The sequence below is a fragment of the Herpailurus yagouaroundi genome, unplaced genomic scaffold (assembly GCF_014898765.1).
Source record: "Herpailurus yagouaroundi ecotype Mexico unplaced genomic scaffold, PumYag 253, whole genome shotgun sequence".
Taxonomy (NCBI): domain Eukaryota; kingdom Metazoa; phylum Chordata; class Mammalia; order Carnivora; family Felidae; genus Herpailurus; species Herpailurus yagouaroundi.
In genome coordinates, this window is record NW_024412470.1 from 10,384,032 (window position 1) to 10,404,989 (window position 20,958).

The 20,958-nt window shown below is 43.9% G+C and overlaps 2 protein-coding genes across 5 annotated transcripts in view; both read right to left on the reverse strand.

Annotated features, from left to right (window-relative positions):
* The window catches only part of ATF6 (activating transcription factor 6), a 209,274-nt gene extending 202,759 nt beyond the window's left edge, over positions 1-6,515 (reverse strand). For 2 of the 4 annotated variants that reach the window (XM_040460896.1, XM_040460899.1), the window contains exon 1: positions 6,228-6,507. In XM_040460896.1, the coding sequence (XP_040316830.1) occupies positions 6,228-6,279 (52 nt within the window). In that variant the 5' untranslated portion in view covers positions 6,280-6,507. Of the gene's footprint in view, positions 1-6,227 lie in introns of all 4 variants that reach the window. The other 2 variants (XM_040460897.1, XM_040460898.1) reach the window with 2 other exon arrangements.
* Positions 6,516-15,081: 8,566 nt separating this feature from the next.
* Positions 15,082-20,755, reverse strand: DUSP12 (dual specificity phosphatase 12). The gene is made up of 6 exons (XM_040460941.1): positions 20,358-20,755; positions 18,693-18,806; positions 18,484-18,602; positions 17,996-18,092; positions 17,149-17,335; positions 15,082-15,475 (listed from the first exon to the last, which is right to left on the reverse strand). The coding sequence occupies exons 1-6, from the start codon at positions 20,738-20,740 to the stop codon at positions 15,314-15,316; spliced, it is 1,062 nt and encodes a 353-aa protein (XP_040316875.1). The 5' UTR covers positions 20,741-20,755; the 3' UTR covers positions 15,082-15,313.
* Positions 20,756-20,958: the final 203 nt, after the last annotated feature.

The window sequence follows — 20,958 nt, forward strand, 5'->3', positions numbered from 1 at the left end:
TTATTTCCTGACTGGAAGGAGTACGTGGTAGTAATACAGGAGTATTCTTGTTTTGCGAGGAGAGGATACACACTGTAGCCTTTAAAGATAATGGGTCAACACATCTCTCTTTCTCTCTGGGGAAAGAAACAGGGCAAACACAGTAAAATTTAACAGAGTCTGTGTGAAGGGCATGCAAAAGTTCTTTGTACTGTTTTTACAATTTTTCTTTAAGTTTGAAACTATTTGAAAACTAAAATCTAAACAAAAAATACGTGTGTATTCAGAAGTATACGTAAGTATATTTGTGTATCTTATGTATATTTATCTTATGTATATTTATGTAATATATTATTTGTATATTTATGTGTTCATAAATATATACAAGTATATTTGTACATACGTAAGTATGTTTGCACATCTCCATAATCCAACCACTCCCATACCTGCACGCTACCACAATTCACCTGCATTGCTGTAACAGCCTCCAAATGGTCTCCCTGCTTCCGCCCTGGCCCCACCCTTCAGGCCATTCTCAACAGCACAGCTAAAGCGAGATTAAAAACAGGATATTACTGGGAATCCGGATTTTTACAGAAGAAAAGAAATACAAGTGTATAACGTAAGAAGGTGAGCAAGAACCCTGTGGTACTGGCTTTGAACTGTGCGTATTGGTACGAATCCATGCGGTTTAAAAAAAAAAATACCTGTTTCCTTGTTCTTAGGAGGTACATGATGAAGTGTTTATGAGTTTCATATTATCTGTAGCCTACTTTCAGATGATGAAAGAAGAGGGAAGTGTGGGTAATAAAGAATGTTCACAGTTGGTAAATCTAGATAAAGGAAATACAAGGCATCACTAGAGCAATCTTTTAATTTTCTGTAGTTTTTGAACAAAAACTTTTCTGTGGTTAAAAAAAAAAAAACGTTGCAAGTAGGTGATAAATACATTTGTATACCTACAGAATATCCCTGTAGTGTCCCTAAGAAAGTGCTGGTCACCTCTAAGGAATCTCTAAAATCCACTGCCCATTCCTACATCCTTTTCACCAATCGCACACGACCAGCAGTTAGATGTCCCTTCACAGTAGTAAACTATGGTAGCTATGACCTCGACTTTGACCTCTTAGGTATTCATTTACTTCTTGTAAGTTTAGCAAGATGACAAACGGCCACCAGGCGTCACATAATGGAAATCAGGGATGACATCAGTAAGAACAGCTTTGGCGGTGTGGCGGAGCCTGGCTGCGGTGAGAGCAAGAGACGAGGAGAAACCAGAGTCGGTGAACATGTTTTGTTTTGTTTTCTTAAGAATTCTGCCGTAACATAAAGAAAAATGCAGAAGCGGCTAGAGGGGAAGTAACCTCTAAAGAGGGTTTGGAGGGGTTTTTCCTTTACTCTAAATGGGAGCAACAACTCTGTTTACTGACTAGCACAGATGATCTGGCACAGAGGGAAATGAAGAAGGCGACAGAGGGAAGAAGGCTTGAGCAAGGCTCTTGGCTAAAGAGGAGGGATCTACAGCACACGGGAGAAGCCATTCGTTCTCAACGAGAGAAGAGAAGGCAAGTATGCTGGCAGGTGGGTAGATGAGTTAGTGGGAGACTCTGGAAGTTCTCTTCTGATTCAAGGGAGGGGCAGGGGGTGACAGAGGTTCGAAGGGAGAAGACACTTCATAAAAACAAACATCTAAGTGGAGAATGAGAGGACCAGGCAGATCCGATCAGCCAGCCGGCGGCCTCGAGGCCTGGTTCAGCTTACTAAGCCAGTTAGATTTAACCGAGGTTGTGGTTCACCAGAGAGAGAGGGAGAGAGAACGAACTACAAAACAAGACACAGACCAGGGTATGGAGGGTATGAGCAAGGGAGCGGTTACGACTGCCCATGGAACTGAACTGGGTAAGGGGGAAGTGACGACAGAGAGGAAAGGGGGGACAGTGAAAAGATGGCGTGTCCGTAGGGTCGCAGGAACTGGTGGAGTGCCACGGGGAGTGAGCTGGTAAGACAGGAGGTGGTGGTCAGAGCTCGGGGTGTTGAAACGGAGACGGTTCTCAGTGCTGACAAGGTTTCGGCCAACGACGGGGGAGCAAATGGCTGAGACAGGGTGGAAGGCAAGATCCCTGGTGGAGAGGAGGCCCAGAAATGAGAGCTCAGGGTATCTGAAGTACCTCCTCTGAGAATCTGAAATCATGCAAGGAAGGAATATTCGAGAAGAGTGACAGTAAGCGAGGAGCTAAAATTTCTCAACAAGGGAGGGAGGGAGAATAAACTCGGAAGCAGCAGATGCCTGACTGTGACAGAGACAGAGGACGGCATATTGTGACACGAGATTTAAACGGGATTTATCTCAGGGAGGCTGAAAGGAGAGCTAGCCGAAAGCAGCGGTGAAAACCAAGGTGCTTATCCCACCTTTAGAGGCCCGAATGGCAAAAAGGTTTTGAGAATGAAAATGGCAGCCATTCCCCAAGCCTTCAGAGAAAGCAGCTGTAACCAAGGGGAGGGTCAGGCTGCGGTCAGTGCCGGAAAGCCAACTTTCACAGAGGAGACTGAAGACGTAAAAGAAACCACAGAAGCAGACAGAAGCTTCTGGTCTTGGTACATGCACCTTACATGTGGCAAAGAGGTGGTTTCTGCACAAAGCCCAGACAGGGAGGGAAAGAAGAGAAGGAGGGGACATGCAAGTGACAAGCATATGAAGAAATGCGCCACATCGTATGGGATCAGGCAGCTGAGCATTAAAACGAGATACCACACCCACCTACTAGAATGGCTAAAATCCAAAACACCGGCCACATCAAATGCTGTGGAGGACCAGGAACATTCATTCACTGCTAGTGGGAGAGCAAAACCGGTACAGCCGCTTTGGAAGGTTCCTCCAAAACTAAATGTGCTCTTACCGTATGATCCCAGCAATTGTGCCTCTTGGTATTTACCCAAATGATTTGAAAACCTGTCCACACAAAAAGCTGTGTGTGAACATATAACTGCCGGTATGTGAAAGCGACCAAGATGCCCTTCAGTAGGTAAATGGATAAGCAAACTGTGCTATGGACTGAATTGCGTCCCCCCAAAATTTGTATCTTGAAGCCACACCCCCCAGTGTGACTATGTCCAGAGAGAGACAAGGTGGCCTTTAAGGGGTAATCAAGATTAAATGACAATAGAAGAGAGAAGAGCAGGGCCCTAATCTGATAGGACTGTGGCCTTCTAGGAAGAGGGAGAGAGAGAGATCCTTCTTCACCCCCTTTCTCTCTCGCCCTTCTCTCTTCTCCCCTCTCCCTCTCTTTCGCCTCTCGTGCCCCTGCCTTGTGAGGATGCAGTGAAAAGGCGGCCATCCACAAGCCAGAAAGAGAGCCCTCACCGGAATGTGACCTTACTGGCACCTGATCTCAGACTTCCAGCCTCCAGGACCGTCAGTAAATAAATTTCTGTTGTTTAAGCCACCCAGTCTATAGTAGTTTGTTACGGCAGGCTGAGCGACTAACATACGGTAGTACGTCCATACAGTGGAGTATTACTCAGTGCTTAAAAGACAAAAAAAAAAAAGAGCTTCCAAGTCATGAAAAATTATAGGTCTTAAATGCATGTTGCTAAGTGGAGGAAGCTACAGACGGTATGATTCCAACTATATGACATTCTGAAAAGGCAAAACTGGGGAGATGGTGAAAAGATCAGTGGTTGCCTGGGGCTCGGGAGGGGGGGAGGGAGGAAGAAATGAATAGGTGGAGTACGGGGGATTTTTTAGGTACATGAAGCTATTCTGTAGGACACTGTACATGCATGACATTAGGCATCTGTCAAAACCCACAAAATGTACAACACAGAGGGAACCTTAATGTAAACCACCACGGACTTTCGTTAATAATATTGGATCAATACTGGCTCATCAATTGTAACAAATTCACTCCACTAACGCAAGATGTTGCCAACATGGAAAATGGCGGTGGGGGTGTATATAGAACTCTGTGTACTATCTGCTCAGTTATTTTGTAAATGTAAAACTGTACCCCCAAAAAGCCTATTAAGCATTAAAAGTAATTATGTGAAATTCAGATTTCGTGCCCATAAATAAAAAGTTGTATGGAAGCACAGTGATAACTCATTTACACATTCAGTTTACATTGCCCCTGGCTGCTTTTGCACTATTAACAGCAGAGTTGAGTAGTTGCAACAGAGACCACAAGACCACAGAGACTAAAATACTTACTATCTGGACCTTTACAGAAAATAATGTTGGCAAACCCCTGCTCTAAATTTCATGACCCAGGTTAAAGGGAAAAAGCACATCCCACCATAGGCAGTTCTGAGCGAACCACTTTATTATTCAAAGTTGTTAGGGTCACAAGTTCTAATCACATAAGCTGAATTTAAAAATTTAACTGGCCACTTTCTAATATTAAAAAAAAAAAAAAAAATCAAATAAATCAGTGAGGTATCTGAATACTCAAAATGGCAACTCCCAGAAAAAGAATCCACAGTCTACTGAAAAACGCCAGCAGACAACAGCGTTTCACTTTATCCTGCAAAATCCACTCCACTTACTGAACCCCTAATGAATCAGAATTGAAGTGTTCAACTAAGAGAAGACTGTTAACAGTGTGAAAAGAGAAGCCTGGAAAACAATGGGAAATGCGCACATTTAGGGAGGGACAGGGCAGGATACCTGAGTTGAGTCAGTGAACCAACTACAAAGAATTGAACGCTCTGTAAAAGAACACTAGGACTGGGAGTCAATTTATCAGATCAATCACCACCACGCAGGCTGGAAAGAGAAAATAACGCGATGAGGAAGCGCCCCACAGTTATAGTTTAAGAGAGATCATAAAAATATAATAGCTAGCTGAGAAAAACCATAACTACCTGATATTCTAGACTTATTAATAACTGATGGAGGGGGTGGATCTTGGGAAGAATCAAATCTGTAGAAATAATTTAGGAAAAGCCTTCTGGAATAGTGACTAAGAGCACAGGCTTTGGAGGTAAACAAACCTCCTGATCCTGCTTGCTCCCCTCGCTTGCTACAACACTGAACATTCGCGCTCTCTCTCAGCCTGTTTTTTCATCTGTAAGTTAATAATACCTCCTCCTTATGCTGTAGGGAGGATTAAAGAAGTCAATGCATGTTAAGAGCCTAGCAGGACACCTGACGCAAATGAAGGGCTAGATAAATGGTAATTATCCCTATTACCACTATATTTGGCTCAGGAAAACACACTTGGAATCGACAGTCTCAAGTTTCTTCCAGCAGCTCCTAGGAAATCTACCCAAGGACTGAAATACAGCTCCCACTGCACATAATCTAAGAGGAGTTCTGTCCTTAGAAAACCAAATGAGGACTTCAGTTCAATACACAGAATTGAGATTACGCTCTTGCTACCGAGAATGGTGGCCCAAGGAGGAAAGATGAAGATCAGTCTGGATTCCCCCCGGATTCCCCCCAAGTTCCAAAGTAGGTGAAAGGCGTAGGCTCACGACAGGGCCCACTCAGAGACCTACGCAATCCCAAATTCTCGCTGGAGCCGGAGAACAGCATTAGTCCTATGTCCCAAAACGAAGAGAAGAATACAAGTTTCCTCTAAACACCTAGATGACAAAGTTTCCCCACCGTCATTCCCACTGCATTCCATTCCACTCTTCCCGATCACAAAACCAAACCAAAGATACACGAAACAACTTCAAAACAAATTGGCGCTGTTTCTGAAGGGCAGTCAGGATTACATCCATTTTTAAGCGTTAGGTCTAGGCAGTCAGGGACCCAAGGTCAGGTGCTTTGGTTCTCTGCCAAGATGGACATGAAGTCTAGACCAACAATGGCAGCTGCGACATGAAGATCTTTGCATACATTCCCCTTCTGTCACACAAACACGTACAGACACACTCCACGGCAATCACCGCCCACATCCCACACTGAGAAAACAGCTTCCAGCCTTTCTGGTGATCCCAGCCATCCAGCCCTCTGCTTCCTACCGACGCCCTTTCCGCTCCCACATCCTGACCCCCTGGTACTTTCCCAGCGCAAATGGCGAAAAACGATAACAATTCCAATCAGGCAACATTTTACGCTGCCGGGTGCCAGGGCAGAAACCGCCCGGTTCTGCTAGACTCTTCCAGGCAGGTCCACGGACGGAAGCGACGAGTTAGCCCCGGCTCCCGGGGCAGAGTTCGCCCACACCTGTCTCCACAAGTGGGCGGAAGGAGGGAGGAAGAACCCCGCGGCCAGCGCTGGCACGTTCTCGGCCGCCACTCACCCCAATCCTCGTTCGCTCGGTGAGAAAGGCCCGGGCTAAGAGGCGACTCCATGGTGCCGGCAACGCCAGCCGGCTCTCGCACACCCCACGCTCCCGCGGCCTGGAACTCGGTGACTAACAGCTCGGACGGCGGCGGCAGGCGGACAAAATACCCCGTCCCGGCGCAGGGACGGTGGCCGAGCGAAGACAAACTACGCCCGCTGCCCGGGGAGCTTGCGCAAATCAGAAAGGAGAAACGTCAGAGACCGAGCTCCTTTACAGCGGATCTCCGAGTAACTATTTCCCTTTGGGAGTTTTCGGCACTTTCTGTCCCGCTGTTTTAAGGAAAAAAAGACACATAAGCCCTACTTTCGTTAAATAAAATGTATCGATAATAGTCAAAATGAAAAGTAAAAGCCCCTTCTGGATAGACCGGCTTGTTCCTCGCATATCCTTGTTAATACCACCGTGTAGCTATCTCAGAACAAAGGCAGAGACCCATAAAGTAAATGTGATTTAATTTTTTTGCAATCGCTGGCCGTCATTGTAAAAATTCTGCGTACACACGAGTGTGTGAAAGAAAAACTCAACTCTCGTGCCGCGTTCGTTAGACCCGCCTCTCTTCACGGGCACAGTACCTGAGGTAAACAACAGCACGTCCGTCGTACTTCCAGAAAGCCCCCTTCTATTTAAACAAATTTAAGCAAGGCAAATATAAAAGAGGGAACTCCTCGTCCTCACACCTATCTCCTAGATATGCGTTTCTAACGCATAGTACTTCGTAGTGGAAATCCGAGCGACCTTACCTACTACAACCTAGAATAAGGTAGATTCGTAATCTTTTTATTGCTGGAACTGGAGAGTCGGTTTTGTTCCGAAGCAATTCACATCACGAACTGACACTGAAAGCTTGGATTGAGATTGACGGAACAATTTCAAGAACGCTACGTAATAGAATTCCTTCCTACAGCATTTCAGCCGCGAGTTGTTTCAAATACCCTAAGAACCCGGATCCCTCTAGGACCGAGTGGAATCCTTCCCATGGTTACTAAACCAAACACACGCTTCCCAGAATCCAGCGAACTCCTCGTGGCTGCGGGGTTACTACAGATTGCATAATCCACAGTCTTCAATACAGTCCTGGGACCCCAAACCGGAAACATTTTCCCGAAATGATTCCTTGTGTCATGGGGTAACTAAACAGCTTTCATGTATAGTGGAATAAATATCGCTTCTATTCAAAAACGGACCATAAAAAGAAAACCCTAAAATAAAACCACCAAGAGTCTTATTCTACATCCACCAGATACCTTGGTCTTTTTTTTTTTTTTTTATCACCATGACTGAACTCCAGCCATTTTTTTTCAAAGTTTTTATTTTTATCCGAAAAGAGCAGATGACAAGGAAACAAGCATTTGCGTCCCTATCACCAAAAATTAACAAATATTAACATTTTCTATTTTTCTTTCAGATTTTTCATACTGTAAGAAATTAAACATGACAGATAAAGCCCAACTCTGCTTCTTCTCCTGCTTCATTCCCCCCCCCCAGACAACTTCTAACATGAATTTTATGGGAATCAAATCCATTTTTATTTTTATTTGTATTTTATTTTATTTTTATTTGTAGATACATATATTTAGTGTTGTGTTGGGTTTTTAAATTTACATAAATATATCATACTCATGTTCTCCAAGTCACTTTTCTTATTCAACATTACTTTTTGATGATCTATTCGTGTTTGAACTGTTACGTGGTATTTCCTTGAAAAAATCTATATATCACAATTTCATTTTTCATTTCTCTACTAACGGACATTTGGATTGTTTTAAATTTTTACTGTTACATACATCCTTCTATGAGTCTTTTCATGCATATATGCAAAAATGTCTTTAAGATATATGCTGGGTCATAGAGTATGAATGTTAGTATCTGCCAAATTATACCAATTTACATCCTTTCTACCACTGATGAGCTCTTTACTCCACATTCTCACCAACACTAGATATGGTCACTTTCACATTTTTTGCCCCATGAAGGGTGTGACTATAATTTACATTTCCCTGACAATTAAATATGGGGTGGATCTTTTCGCATCTATTAAACCTTATTTCCTCTTCTGTGAATTGCCTATTCTTATAAAATTTGCTATTGTATTTTCTTTCTCTCAATGGTATGCACGTCTTTAGCTAGCCTACTCTATTCATTTAACTGGTATATATGTTGCCAATACCTTCTCTTAAGTTTACACTTGTTTTTTTGTTTATGGGGTTTTTGTCTTTAGGTTTCAACTTCAATGTAGTCAAATTTACCAATCTTCTGTTTATGATCTGTGCTATTTGTAACTTGCTTAAGAAATCCTTCCCTCTCTTCAGGTCACAGAGATGTTTTAAATTTTCTTTCCATAATTTTATAGTTTTGTTTTTCACATTCTTTTTTTTTTCTCCTTATTTGGTTATTGCTGGGGTGTAGTAGCACTATTGATTTTTATACAGCAATCCTGTATCCAAAAATCTTGCTGGATGGGGCGCCTGGGTGGCCGTCGGTTAAGCATCCGACTTCGGTTAAGCATGTGACTTCAGCTCACGTCATAGTCTCATAGCTCATGAGTTCAAGCCCCGCATTGGGCTCTGTGCTGACAGCTCAGAGCCCGGAGCCTGCTTCAGATTCTGTGTCTCCCTCTCTCTCTGCCCCTCCCCCACTTGTGCTCTGTCTCTCTCTCTCTCTCTCTCAAAAATAAATAAACATTAAAAAAAATTTAAAAACCTTGCTGAATTATGTGACTGTAATATTTTGTCTGTAAATCTCCAGGATTTTCTATGTAGAAAAACTTGTATGCAAATACGAATATTTTTTTTCATTTTTTTAATGTTTATTTATTTTTGAGACAGAGAGACAGAGCATGAGCAGGGAAGGGGCAGAGAGAGAGGGAGACACAGAATGTGAAGCAGGCTCCAGGCTCTGAGCTATCAGCACAGAGCCCGACGCGGGGCTCGAACTCACGAACTGTGAGATCATGACCTGAGATGAAGTCAGACGCTTAACTGACTGAGCCACCCAGGCGCCCCAAATACGAATATTTTAAAATTTATCTCAGCATGTAACTTCTTTTTAAAATTTATTTATTTTGAGCGTCCGACTTCAGCCAGGTCACGATCTCGCGGTCCGGGAGTTCGAGCCCCGTGTCAGGCTCTGGGCTGACGGCTCAGAGCCTGGAGCCTGTTTCCGATTCTGTGTCTCCCTCTCTCTCTGCCCTTCCCCCGTTCATGCTCTGTCTCTCTCTGTCCCAAAAATAAATAAATGTTGAAACAAAAATTTATAAAATTTATTTATTTTGAGTGAGAGAGAGCACATGTGAGCAAGGGAAGAGGGGCAGAGGGAGAGAGAAAGAGGAGGGGGGGGAAGAGAGAGAGAGAGAGAGAGAGAGAGGATCCCAAGCAGGCTCTATGCCCAGTGCGGAGCCCGATACAGCTTGCTCTCAAGAACCACGAAGTCATGACCTGAGCCAAGATCAAGAGTCAGACACTTAAGCAACTGACCCACCCAGGTGCCCCCATTGTAACCTTTTTTAAATTGTCCACTCTGTGCTGACAGCAGAGAACCCCATGCAGGGCTCGAACTCCTGAGCCATGAGATCATGACCTGAGTTGAAGTCGGACACCTAACCAACTGAGCCACCCAAGCGCCCCTTAAATTGACCTTGACCTTTATTTTTTTTTTAATTTTTTTTTAACGTTTATTTATTTTTGAGACAGAGAGAGACAGAGCATGAACGGGGGAGGGTCAGAGAGAGAGGGAGACACAGAATCCGAAACAGGCTCCAGGCTCTGAGCTGTCAGCACAGAGCCCGACGCGGGGCTCGAACTCACGGACCACGAGATCATGACCTGAGCCGAAGTCAGACGCTTAACCGACTGAGCCACCCAGGCGCCCCTTAAATTGACCTTTAATGTGGAAAATTTCAAACACAAAGAAAAGGTAGTGAAGACTCGTTCTTAGCACCCAACGTCAACAATTTCCCATTCTTGTTTTATCTACCCTCTCTCCCCACAACACTTACTTTTTCTTTTGCTTTGTTTTTTCCCCTGGGGTGTTTTAAAGAAAATCCCAGAGAGCGTGTTATTTCACCTCTAAATACTTTAATAGATATCCTGACAAGGCTTTTTTCAAATTTTTAAAAACATGACTACAACACTGTTACGATACCCACCAAAATTAATAATTCCTTAATATTATCTACTACCTGTTCCATGTTCAGTTTTCGCTCAGAAATGCCTTTCTACAGTTGGTTTGTACAGTTGCTTCCTCTCCTATGTTGTTGCAATTGGCAAGGACCTCTCCTACCACACTGAAGGCAGATGCACGAGTGTACATCTTTTAACTTGTTCCCAACTTTCATGCGAAAGGTTTCCTTTAAAGGATTTTTTTTTTTAATTTTTTTTTCAACGTTTATTTTTGGGACAGAGAGAGACAGAGCATGAACGGGGGAGGGGCAGAGAGAGAGGGAGACACAGAATCGGAAACAGGCTCCAGGCTCTGAGCCATCAGCCCAGAGCCCGACGCGGGGCTCGAACTCACGGACCGCGAGATCGTGACCTGGCTGAAGTCGGACGCTTAACCGACTGCGCCACCCAGGCGCCCCCCTTTAAAGGATTTTTAAAAATGCCTTATTTAGGGGCGCCTGGGTGGCTCAGTCGGTTAAGCGTCCGACTTCAGCTCAGGTCACAATATCGGGGTCCGTGAGTTCGAGTCATGCTCTGTCTCTCTGTCTCAAAAATAAATAGACGTTAAAAATAATGTTTTATTTATTTTTGAGAGAGAGAGACAGAGACAGAGACAGAGCATGAGTGGGGGAGGGGCAGAGAGAGAGGGAGACACAGAATCGGAAGCAGGCTCCAGGCTCTGAGCCGGGAGCCGTGAGCCCGGCGCAGGGCTTGAACTCATGAACCACAAGTGTCTGACCTGAGCCGAGGTCAGACACTTAACCGACTGAGCCCACAAGTGCCCCTGATGTGAAAGTTTTAAAAAGTTTTACTAGTGATAAGATTTGGTTTTTCCTGTAGTTTCTTTTTTATTTTATTTTTTTTTAATTATTTTTTTAACGTTTATTTATTTTTGGGACAGAGAGAGACAGAGCATGAACGGGGGAGGGGCAGAGAGAGAGGGAGACACAGAATCGGAAACAGGCTCCAGGCTCCGAGCCATCAGCCCAGAGCCCGACACGGGGCTCGAACTCACGGACCGCGAGATCGTGACCTGAGCTGAAGTCGGATGCTTAACCGACTGAGCCACCCAGGCGCCCCTCCTGTAGTTTCTTAACACAAGGAAAATTTCTTTTCAATTTTCATCAAGAAATTTGCCGTGGTTAGGGTTTTTTTTTACACACACTTTTGGTTATATACTCCTTCCATTCTAGTTACCACGCTTTTTAAAAAAATTTTTAATGACAAATGTTAAATGTTACTACATCCTTTTTATTCACTTGTTTTGAACTTAAACCCTTGGAAGAGAAATGAAATTTGAAAGAGTTTTGTCTACGGGCGCCTGGGTGACTCAGTCGGTTGAGCGTCTGACTTCAGCTGGGGTTATGATCTCACAGTTTGTGGGTTCAAACCACGCATCGGACTCTGTGCTGACGGCTCAGAGCCTGAAGCCTGCTTCCGATTCTGCGTCACCCTCTCTCTCTGTCCCTCCCCTGCTTGTGTTGTCTCTCTCTCTCTCTCTCTCTCAAAAATAAATATTAAAAAAAAAAAAATGAGAGTTTTGTCTAGAGAAATAAAGGAGACCCTTGCCTAGATCCATACTTCTGAGGACTCTACCCTGGCGTCTGGCAGTGTCTCTTCCTGCAGGGGGAGAATCCTTGGTACCAAGGTGAGATGCCCAACCGGAACACATGCCTCCTTCTAGACACACTTTTTATGCCCAAATAGCTCCACACCTGCTTCTGAAGCTTGCTTAGGTTTCTGACTCCTAAGGGCGAACTGTGCCAATGCTGTATGCCAGGGGTGTAAACAGAGCTTAGAAATGTGAGGTGGAAAGTCCACATCCACATATGCACGGGCCATATAAACAAACCCAGGGGTGGGGAAAGGGGGCAGTCTGTAGGTCAGGGGCCAACTCTCCTACACTGTCATGTTTTGGCAAGGAATCCATAAAGTCAGAGAATTTTAAACTCCGACCTTGTCTTCCAGGTCTTTAGGAAGGCATGTTTGTCAAGATAAGAGAATAACAGTTTGGTAGCTTGATTTGTAACTTTCAAATACTAAGACAAATAGCACATGGGCCTCAATTTGCACTCGTCAGGATGCTGCAAATGTTGGTGGGGTACCTGACCAGTGAATTCATAACTTGCTTAAAAATTGTATTTCAGGGCGCCTGGGTGGCTCAGTTGGTTAAGCGTCTGACTTCGGTTCAGGTCATGATCTTGCAGCTCGTGGGTTCGAACCCCGCATCAGGCTCTGTGCTGACAGCTCAGAGCCTGGAGCCTGCTTCAGATTCTGTGACTCTGTCTCTCTCTGTTCCTCCCCTGCTCACGCTCTGTCTCTCTGTCTCTCAAAAATAAAGATTAAAAAAATTTTTGTTTTAATTGTATTTCATCAGTTCTATATTTTTACCATCTGGTATTTTCATTATGACATCTTCTAGATCACCCTAAACAGTGAATCCAAACATTAGAATACAGAGGTTAAAAGCTCAGATCTTGGGGGAGCCTGGGTGGCTTAGTTGGTTGGGTGTCCGACTTCAGATCGGGTCATGATCTCGCAGCTTGTGGGTTTGAGCTGTGTCGGGCTCTGTGCTGACAGCTTGGAGCCTGCTTCGGATTCTGTGTCTCCCTGTCTCTCTGCCTCTCCCCTACTCGTGCTCTGTTTCTCTGTCGCTCAAAAATAAAGCAACATTAAAAAAAGAAAAACAAAAACCACCTCAGATTTTGGAATAAGCCAAATCTTGACTCAAATCTAGGTTCAACCATTTGAAGCAATGTAACTTCAAAAAGTTACATTCAAAGCAAAGTTACATTCAAAGCAATGTAACTTTGATGAAGTGACTTAATCTTTCTGAGCCTCAATTTTACGTGTAAAAAGGGAATAACAGGAGCTATCTCGTAGGGTTTGGGGGGAGGATTAAATTCGATAATACACATTAAATGATTGGTATGCTAATTAGCCCATGGTGAATTTTCAAAAAATTGTTGCTATTTTAAGGAACAACGTTGAATGCTACTAGCTAGGCACTGCATTATATCACCCAAATCCCCATAAAAACCCAGATGGAATCCTATTATTATCTCTCCGTTTTATATAAGGAATTAAGGCTTATGCAAATGACCTTTAAAATAATGCTTTTAAGGAAGGCAGAGCGTGTATTATTCCCATTTCATGAAAGAAAACTGACGCTCAACTTTCAAAAGACCTTCCAAGGGGGGTGCCTGGGTGGCTCGGTCAGTTAAACGTCTGGCTCCGGGTTTCGGCTCAGGTCATGATCTCAGGGTTCGGAGTTCCAGCCCCACGTAGTTTGAGCCTGCTTGGGATTCTCTCTCTCCCTCTTTCTCTACCCCTACCCCGCTTGCACTGTCTCTTTCTCAAAATAAATTAAAAACAATTTTTAAATCAAAATAAATAAATAAACAAACACAAGCCAGGAAGTTGGGGACAGGTGAAACCAGAATTCTCAGAGCCCACTCTAGTCCTTCAGTACTAGTTTAACTGCACCAGAAACACTGCTGTGAAAGAAAGTTAAAATTGCTATTTTCTACAGATCTGTAAGCCCATCATGTTGTAAATGGATATTCTTAAATATTAAAAAGCGTTCCATGTGTTTGTTCTTGAGAATGAAGGCATAATGGATTTTCTATTTACCACCCAAAATGTTTTAACATTCATGGATTTGAAATCGGAAACTTTTGCTTAGCGGATGTTTCACAAAATTTCAAAATTTACATAAAGTCAATTCCCCCAAATTCATTTTCCACTGGCAAATACCAGTTATCTTCCAAAAAAAAAGCTATTTTGTCTCTTTCTCCTGGCTGGAATGTAAATTGCAGGAAGACGGGTTTTTATCTAGTGTGCTCACTGCATCATCTAGAATTGTGCACAGAATAGTTGCTCAGTAAATTATTTACGGAATTGACAATTGCAAATCCAAATAAAATCTATGCAATTTTCCCCACGCTAGATGCTACAGCGTGGGATTGGTAGGTATTAACTCAAGCCATACAAAACTCTTACTACTTGTTACCTACAAAAGGCACAATTCATGTGTTTCAGCCTAATTGTTTTTAAAGTTTTCTAGAGTATATTATGAAGCAAGGTGAACAGATATTACAAAAGCTAAGATAAAAATGGGAGAAATTTTTCTCATAAGAAAAAATTATTTTATAAAAGTTACCAAAGGCTTCAAGTCCTATGTTAAGATATTCTCACAAATCACAACACTCCCACCATTTCAAAAGTTAAACTAGGGGGCGCGCCTGGGTGGCTCAGTTGGTTGAGCAACCAAATCTTGATTTCGTCTCAGGTCATGACTCACAGTTTGTGGGTTCAAGCCCCATATCAGACTCTGTCCTGACCGCTCAGAGCCTGGAGTCTGCTTTGGATTCTGTGCCTCCCTCTCTCTCTGACCTTCCCCTGCTCACCCTCTGTCTCTCTCTCTCTCTCTCTCTCAAAAACAAATAAGACATTAAAAAAAAAAAGGTTTTTAGAAAAGAAAGAGAAGTTTCAAAATATGTCCAAACAAATCTGCTCTGCATTTCTAGGAATAAATCTATTTAAACACAATCATTTCCAATTTTTGTACATAATTTTGTCCATCCAGACCTTAAGATCACTTAACATTCCAAAAATCAGAACTCTTTAAAATATACGAAACAAGGAACGAATCTGGGTTATACAAAATTTTAATATCAAATAAAGTATAATTTACATGATTAAAAGTTTTGATTTCCACATAAAGTATTCTACTGAAATAAGAGACTAACAAAGCACAGTTTCCAAGTCACCGTAAATGAAATGTTGACGGTCTAAAAACTAGACAATCGGCCATGAATGACAACAAGCAAGGGAAGCATGTATCAGCAAGTTTCTTTCCAAGCTATCAAAAATGTCACAAGTTCAAATTTTTCTTGTCTGTGATCCCAAAACCGGCAGCGTCTTCATTTCATCCACTCTATTCTTATGTATTTGAAAAGCAGGTGTTATCCATCTACCACAGGAGCACTGTTCACCATACCAATTGAAAGAACCCAACTTGGCATTGCATTTGGGGCAAAGAAGCTGAAATAAAGCAACTGTGTTACTTCATTCACTCACCTGTATATAAAACAAATAATTACCACTGGCAATACAGGATATAAAACAGGTAAGACGCAGCTCCTACCTCCACGGAGTTTACGATCTAATCAGCAAGATGAAAGGCTATGGCAATTCGCCATACTAAGATGGAGGGCTATGATAATTGTGCAAGAAGCATGTTGTGTCCTGGGAGTTTGGCAAAGGACCAGATGAATCCGCGCATGAGGGGAGAAAGGTGACGGCGGAGATAGGAAACCCAAGGTTGCAGGATGTGGCGCGTGCTGGCTTTTAAATCAGCCTGCGGTTTAGTATCTCAAACTAAGATCATCACGGCTACAGAACAGGAAGGCATGTTAGGAGTCTCACGTTCTATTAATGATATTGACGGCATGTAAGTTAGGTCTCAGCTTCCTGGCTATTTTAAAACAAATAAACAGGGGCCCCTGGGTGGCTCAGCCAGTTAAGCATCAGACTCTTAATTTCGGCTCAGGTCATGATCTCCCTGGGGTTCATGGGATAAGGTCCCATGGTCGGGCTCTACACTGTCAGTGAGGGATTCTCTCTCTCCCTCTCTTTCTGTCCCTCTTCCCCAGTCACGCTCTCTCTTTCTCAAAATAAATAAATAAACATTTAAAAATAATAAAGGGATGCCTGGGTGGCTCAGTTTGTTGAGCATCTAATCTTGGCTCAGGTCATGATCTCGCAGTTTGTGAGATTGAGCCCCGCGTGGGGCTCACTGCTGTCAGCACAGAGCCCACCTCGGATTCTGTGTGGCCCTCTCTCTCTGCCCCTCCTCTGCTTGTGCGCTCTCTCTCTCTCTCTCTCAAAAATAAACATTAAAAAAAATAAAAAATAAAAATAAAGAGATTAAAAACAAAAGACTATATCTTAGATTAAGATTAAGAATATCTTTAGGGGCACCTGGGTGGTTCAGTCTGTTGAGCATCTGACTTCAGCTCAGGTCATGATCCCACAGTTTGTGGGTTCAAGCCCCACGTTGGGCTCTGTGCTGACAGTGCAAAGCCTGCTTCAGATCCTGTGTCTCTCCCTCTCTGTCTGTCCCTCCCCTACTTGTGCGCACTCTCTCTCTCTCTCTCAAAAATGAATGAATAAACTAAAAAAAAAAAAAAAGGGTATCTTTAGATTAATATTAAGCAAACCTAAATGAGAAATGTGGCCGTCACAATGCTCACATGAGCTGCATTCTTAAGAATTAACAGGAAATGAAAACAAATCTCTCAGCAAACATACAAACTGAAAGATCAGGAAAAAAGAGAGACGTTATGGAGCCAAAAGAAAAAAAAAAAGAGAGGGAAGAAAAACTTTAAATATAATTTTAAAATCCTTATTTGCCCTTACTTGTTACTAAGTTTGCGTTTTGTTAAAATACATTCTAATTGGCTTATATTAGTCTTCTACTTGAAAAAACATAAATAGCCTTGAAAGGAATTATCTTAGACCAACAGCCCCCAACTAGAAGTGGTTCACTATTTTAGATCAGCTGGGTTGTATTTAATTAATATATTTGATAGAGTCTTATCTACACTAGAAAGATATAATCTTCATCAAGAAGGTAGTTATGATGGTTTAAAGTCCGAGAGAGAACAAAATATAGATGATATAATGAAACTGCAGAAAATATAATGTGTTCCTACCTGTCCATCCATCACGCCCAGCAAGGCAGATTCCATCCACTGTACAGGTTCAATGAAATACGATGTACATTGAGCCTGACCCCCTGTGGTGAGCATCAAAGATGGCGTCACTCTCTTGTGGGCAAAGGCTATAGGACCACTTCCTTCATTATGATCCAAAATGCTAGAACTTCGAAATAAAGATCGCCTGCAAGCCCCAAATAAAAACATTAATGGCTTTCAAAACAATGAAAAAATAGATGCAATGTGCAGTATTTCTTAGCAAAATAAAATTGATTATGCTACTGTAATTTTCAATAACCTCTACAAATAATCTGATTTATTTTCACTCTTAAGAACTTATTCTCTTCTTAAAAGCAGATTTGAAGGGGCGCCTGGGTGGCTTAGTTGGTTAAGTGTCTGACTCTTGATTTCAGCTCAGGTCACGATCTCACAGTTGTGCAATTCAGCGTCCGGTCGGATTCCATGCTGAATGGGGAGCCTGCTTGGAATTTTCTTTCTCCTCTCTCTCTGCCCCTCCCCGCACTTGCATGTGCGCGCACGCGCGCGCGCACACACACACGAGAAAGGAAGAGAGAGAGAGAGAGAGAGAGAGAGAGAGAGAGAGAATCCCAAGCAGGCTCCACACTCAGCATGGGCTCCATTCCACAACTCTGGGATCATGACCTGACATGAAATCAAGAGTTGGGCGCTTAACCCACTGAACCACCCAGGCACCCCTGATTTTGAAATTTCTACGTTACTCAATTAAACAAGTTCTCCCTACAGATTTTAAGAAAACGAAACTTTCAATACTTTTCAGCTACTGAGACAAGGCAAAATCTCCAGAGGACAGAAAATATTTTACCTGCACTTTCTACATTTGTAGAGAACCTCGTCTTTCAATCCTTGTGAGATGGTCGTTGGGTCGACAGCAAAGAGTTCTTGAGGTAAGTTCTGCAATTCTACAGAACGTAATTAAAATGTATCTAATTGTTGAAGTTAACTCTGCATTGTCAGGCAAAGTTCAGCTAATGTCAAACTAAGGCAAGAAGTGCTAACCTCAGAAATTAGAAAAGAAAAAAAAAAATCTCCAGTGAGGAGAAATCAGGGGGAGGTAGGAGAGCATAGTGAAGCCCTTGGGTTCTGGGACAGACTGCCTTAGTTCAAATCCCAGCCCACCACTGACAAACCATGTGACCTGGAACAAGTTATTTCTTGCTAAATCACAGTTTCAAAAGGAAATAATAGTACCTGTCTCAAGAGATGACTGGAAAAGTGAGATAATGCACCTGAAGCCTTTCGTGTCAGAGCAAAGAACATCTAAAAAGGGCCCAATAAGCAATTATCACTTACCTGGATACTTTTCTGTAACCTTTTGTAAACGATATTGCTTATAAACTGCACTCGAAGTATCTACTTCATATCCCATTGCCTGGTATAATTTTAGTTGCCACTCAAATCCCTCATTCATCCTGTAAGGACAAGCAAATTTAAAGTTAAGTTTTCATTAAATGAGTAAAATCACACTGCAAAAACAATTATTACTATAACAAAGAACTCACTTAGCCTCTGGTTTGATGGTCTGGAGATTTTCATAGGCTTTTTCAAAGGTAAGCTGGTGAGTCTTCATCAGAAAAGCAGTTATTATAGCCACACTTCGACTGACTCCTGCATGACTGAAAAAGAGACCTTTAAAATAAAATAGCAAACAGCAGCAATTAAAAAAACAAAAAAGCTCAGCTCCCTATCAGTGGTAAAGTTCAGGTCCATTCCATGTCTGCTTCTTCTACCCAAGATAAACTCTTTGTCTCTGAAATACTAACGACATACAAAAGAATTATTTCCTTTTTTTTTTTTTATTTCTTTAACATTTATTTTTGAGAGAGAGAGAGAGAGAGAGAGAGAGAGAGAATGAATGAGCAGAGAGGGGGACACACACAGAATCCAAAGCAGGCTCCAGGCTCCCACCTATCAGAGCTCGAGGCAGGGCTCGAACCCACAAACCGTGAGATCATGACCTCAGTCAGACGCTAAACAATCGAGACACCCAGGCACCCCTATTTATTTCCTTTTTTTTTTTTTTTAATTTTTTTTCAACGTTTTTTATTTATTTTGGGACAGAGAGAGACAGAGCATGAACGGGAGCATGAACGGGGGAGGGGCAGAGAGAGAGGGAGACACAGAATCGGAAACAGGCTCCAGGCTCTGAGCCATCAGCCCAGAGCGTGACGCGGGGCTCGAACTCCCGGACCGCGAGATCGTGACCTGGCTGAAGTCGGACGCTTAACCGACTGCGCCACCCAGGCGCCCCTTGTTTTTGAATTCTGAACTATGTGAATGTATTACCTTTTCAAAAGGTAATACACTAATTTTACACTAATTAAAAAAAAAAATTATAATGGCTTTGTAAAAAATCCAAGCTCCCTTGCTCTTGGCATTCAGGGGCCTGGAAACCCGGTCCCAGGCTTCTCTCCATTTTACCACTACCTTATGTCCTTTATGTAAATATTTAGAACAAGAGCTGGCACACAGTAAAAGTGCTGGCTCAATAAACCAGTTACTACACTCCAATCCAACTAAAAAGGACTACTAAGAATTCCCAAATACCTATCAAGATTTTCTTTTTGGCATTGCTACGACGTAACTCCATCTTTCCCGTGGGCGTGGCTTAGGGATCCTTCGTGTCCTAACCAATTTTTCTCTCCCCATTTCTCCCCTTCATCAACCACCCTCTGCCCCAAACAAGAACACTGAAAAGAATCTACTTTTCCTCTGAAGGTTGAATAACTTTTGTTCATCTCCTTTCGCACATGACTCGCATCACAGTCTGCATTACAATCATCGGGGTAGGTGCCTGGCTTCTTCTGAAGAGCTTTAAACTCTTCTAGGTGCAGGGACTTGGCCGTTTATCAGCCACACACCCCCCATCTCCCCCCCCCCCCCGCTAAAAAACAACTCCGGGTTGGGAGGAGGGCTGCAGGATGAATCAAAATACAGAAGTGTGAATCATCAAAACAGGAATGAATGAGAGCCCGCACGCCTTCAGGGGCCCCGCCCCCTGCCCCCTCCTCTCTCCCGGACACCCGCCAGCCAAGGGAGGGAGGGAGGGAGAGGAGGTTCTGGTGGTCTGACAGCCCCTTCGCCCTCCCCTAGGATCCTCGGAGGAAGGGGGGCGGCGGCAGGCTGGAAGCGAAGCGGGGCTGCACCCCCTCGTGCGGGCCGCTCACCAGTGCACCAACGTCGCGCGGCCCTCGTCGCGGGCCTGGCCGATGAAGGCCACACACCGGTCCAGATGGCTGAGCAGGTCAGTTTCGGGCTTGTCCAGCGCCGGCACAAACAGGCGCCGTAGACCCTCGATCCCGGCGCCCGACCTGAAGTCGGGCTCCTCCGAGTCCACCGTCAGCACGGCCGTGATGCCCGCCTCCCTCAGGTGGTCCGGCTCCGCCGCGGCCGCGGCTCCACCCAGGTACAGCCCCGGCCGCACCTCCAGCATCTGCCCGGCGGAGCTGGCCCCGCTCCGACTGTCCCCCGGCCGCGGGCAGCCATGACTCCCTCCCTGCGCCTCCAACATGGCGGCGGCCAGAGGCCGAGCGGCCAGGGGCCCTACCATCGAGTAGGCGGCCGGCTAGAACGCCCTTCCTCTGGGACGAGCCGGCCTTAGATGCGCAGCCGCTCCCTCGGAGGACTGCGGCCGTGGCTGGAATGCGTACTTCTGGGGCAAGGTGATGCTGTGGCTGAGGCAGAGCAGCCTTTAAAACCCGAATCTGGCCCCAGCCTCCCTAGATTGGTGGTAGAGGATAAACTTGCCCACATACAGGGTTTCTCGGG

Excerpts from the sequence above, each read along its gene's own strand:
- DUSP12 (XM_040460941.1), bottom strand. The coding sequence starts at position 20,740 with ATGGTAGGGCCCCTGGCCGCTCGGCCTCTGGCCGCCGCCATGTTGGAG. Across the intron at positions 18,603-18,692 it reads ACCATCAAACCAGAGGCTAA|GATGAATGAGGGATTTGAGT; the intron begins GTGAGTTCTTTG and ends TTGTCCTTACAG. Across the intron at positions 18,093-18,483 it reads GGTTACAGAAAAGTATCCAG|AATTGCAGAACTTACCTCAA; the intron begins GTAAGTGATAAT and ends TACGTTCTGTAG.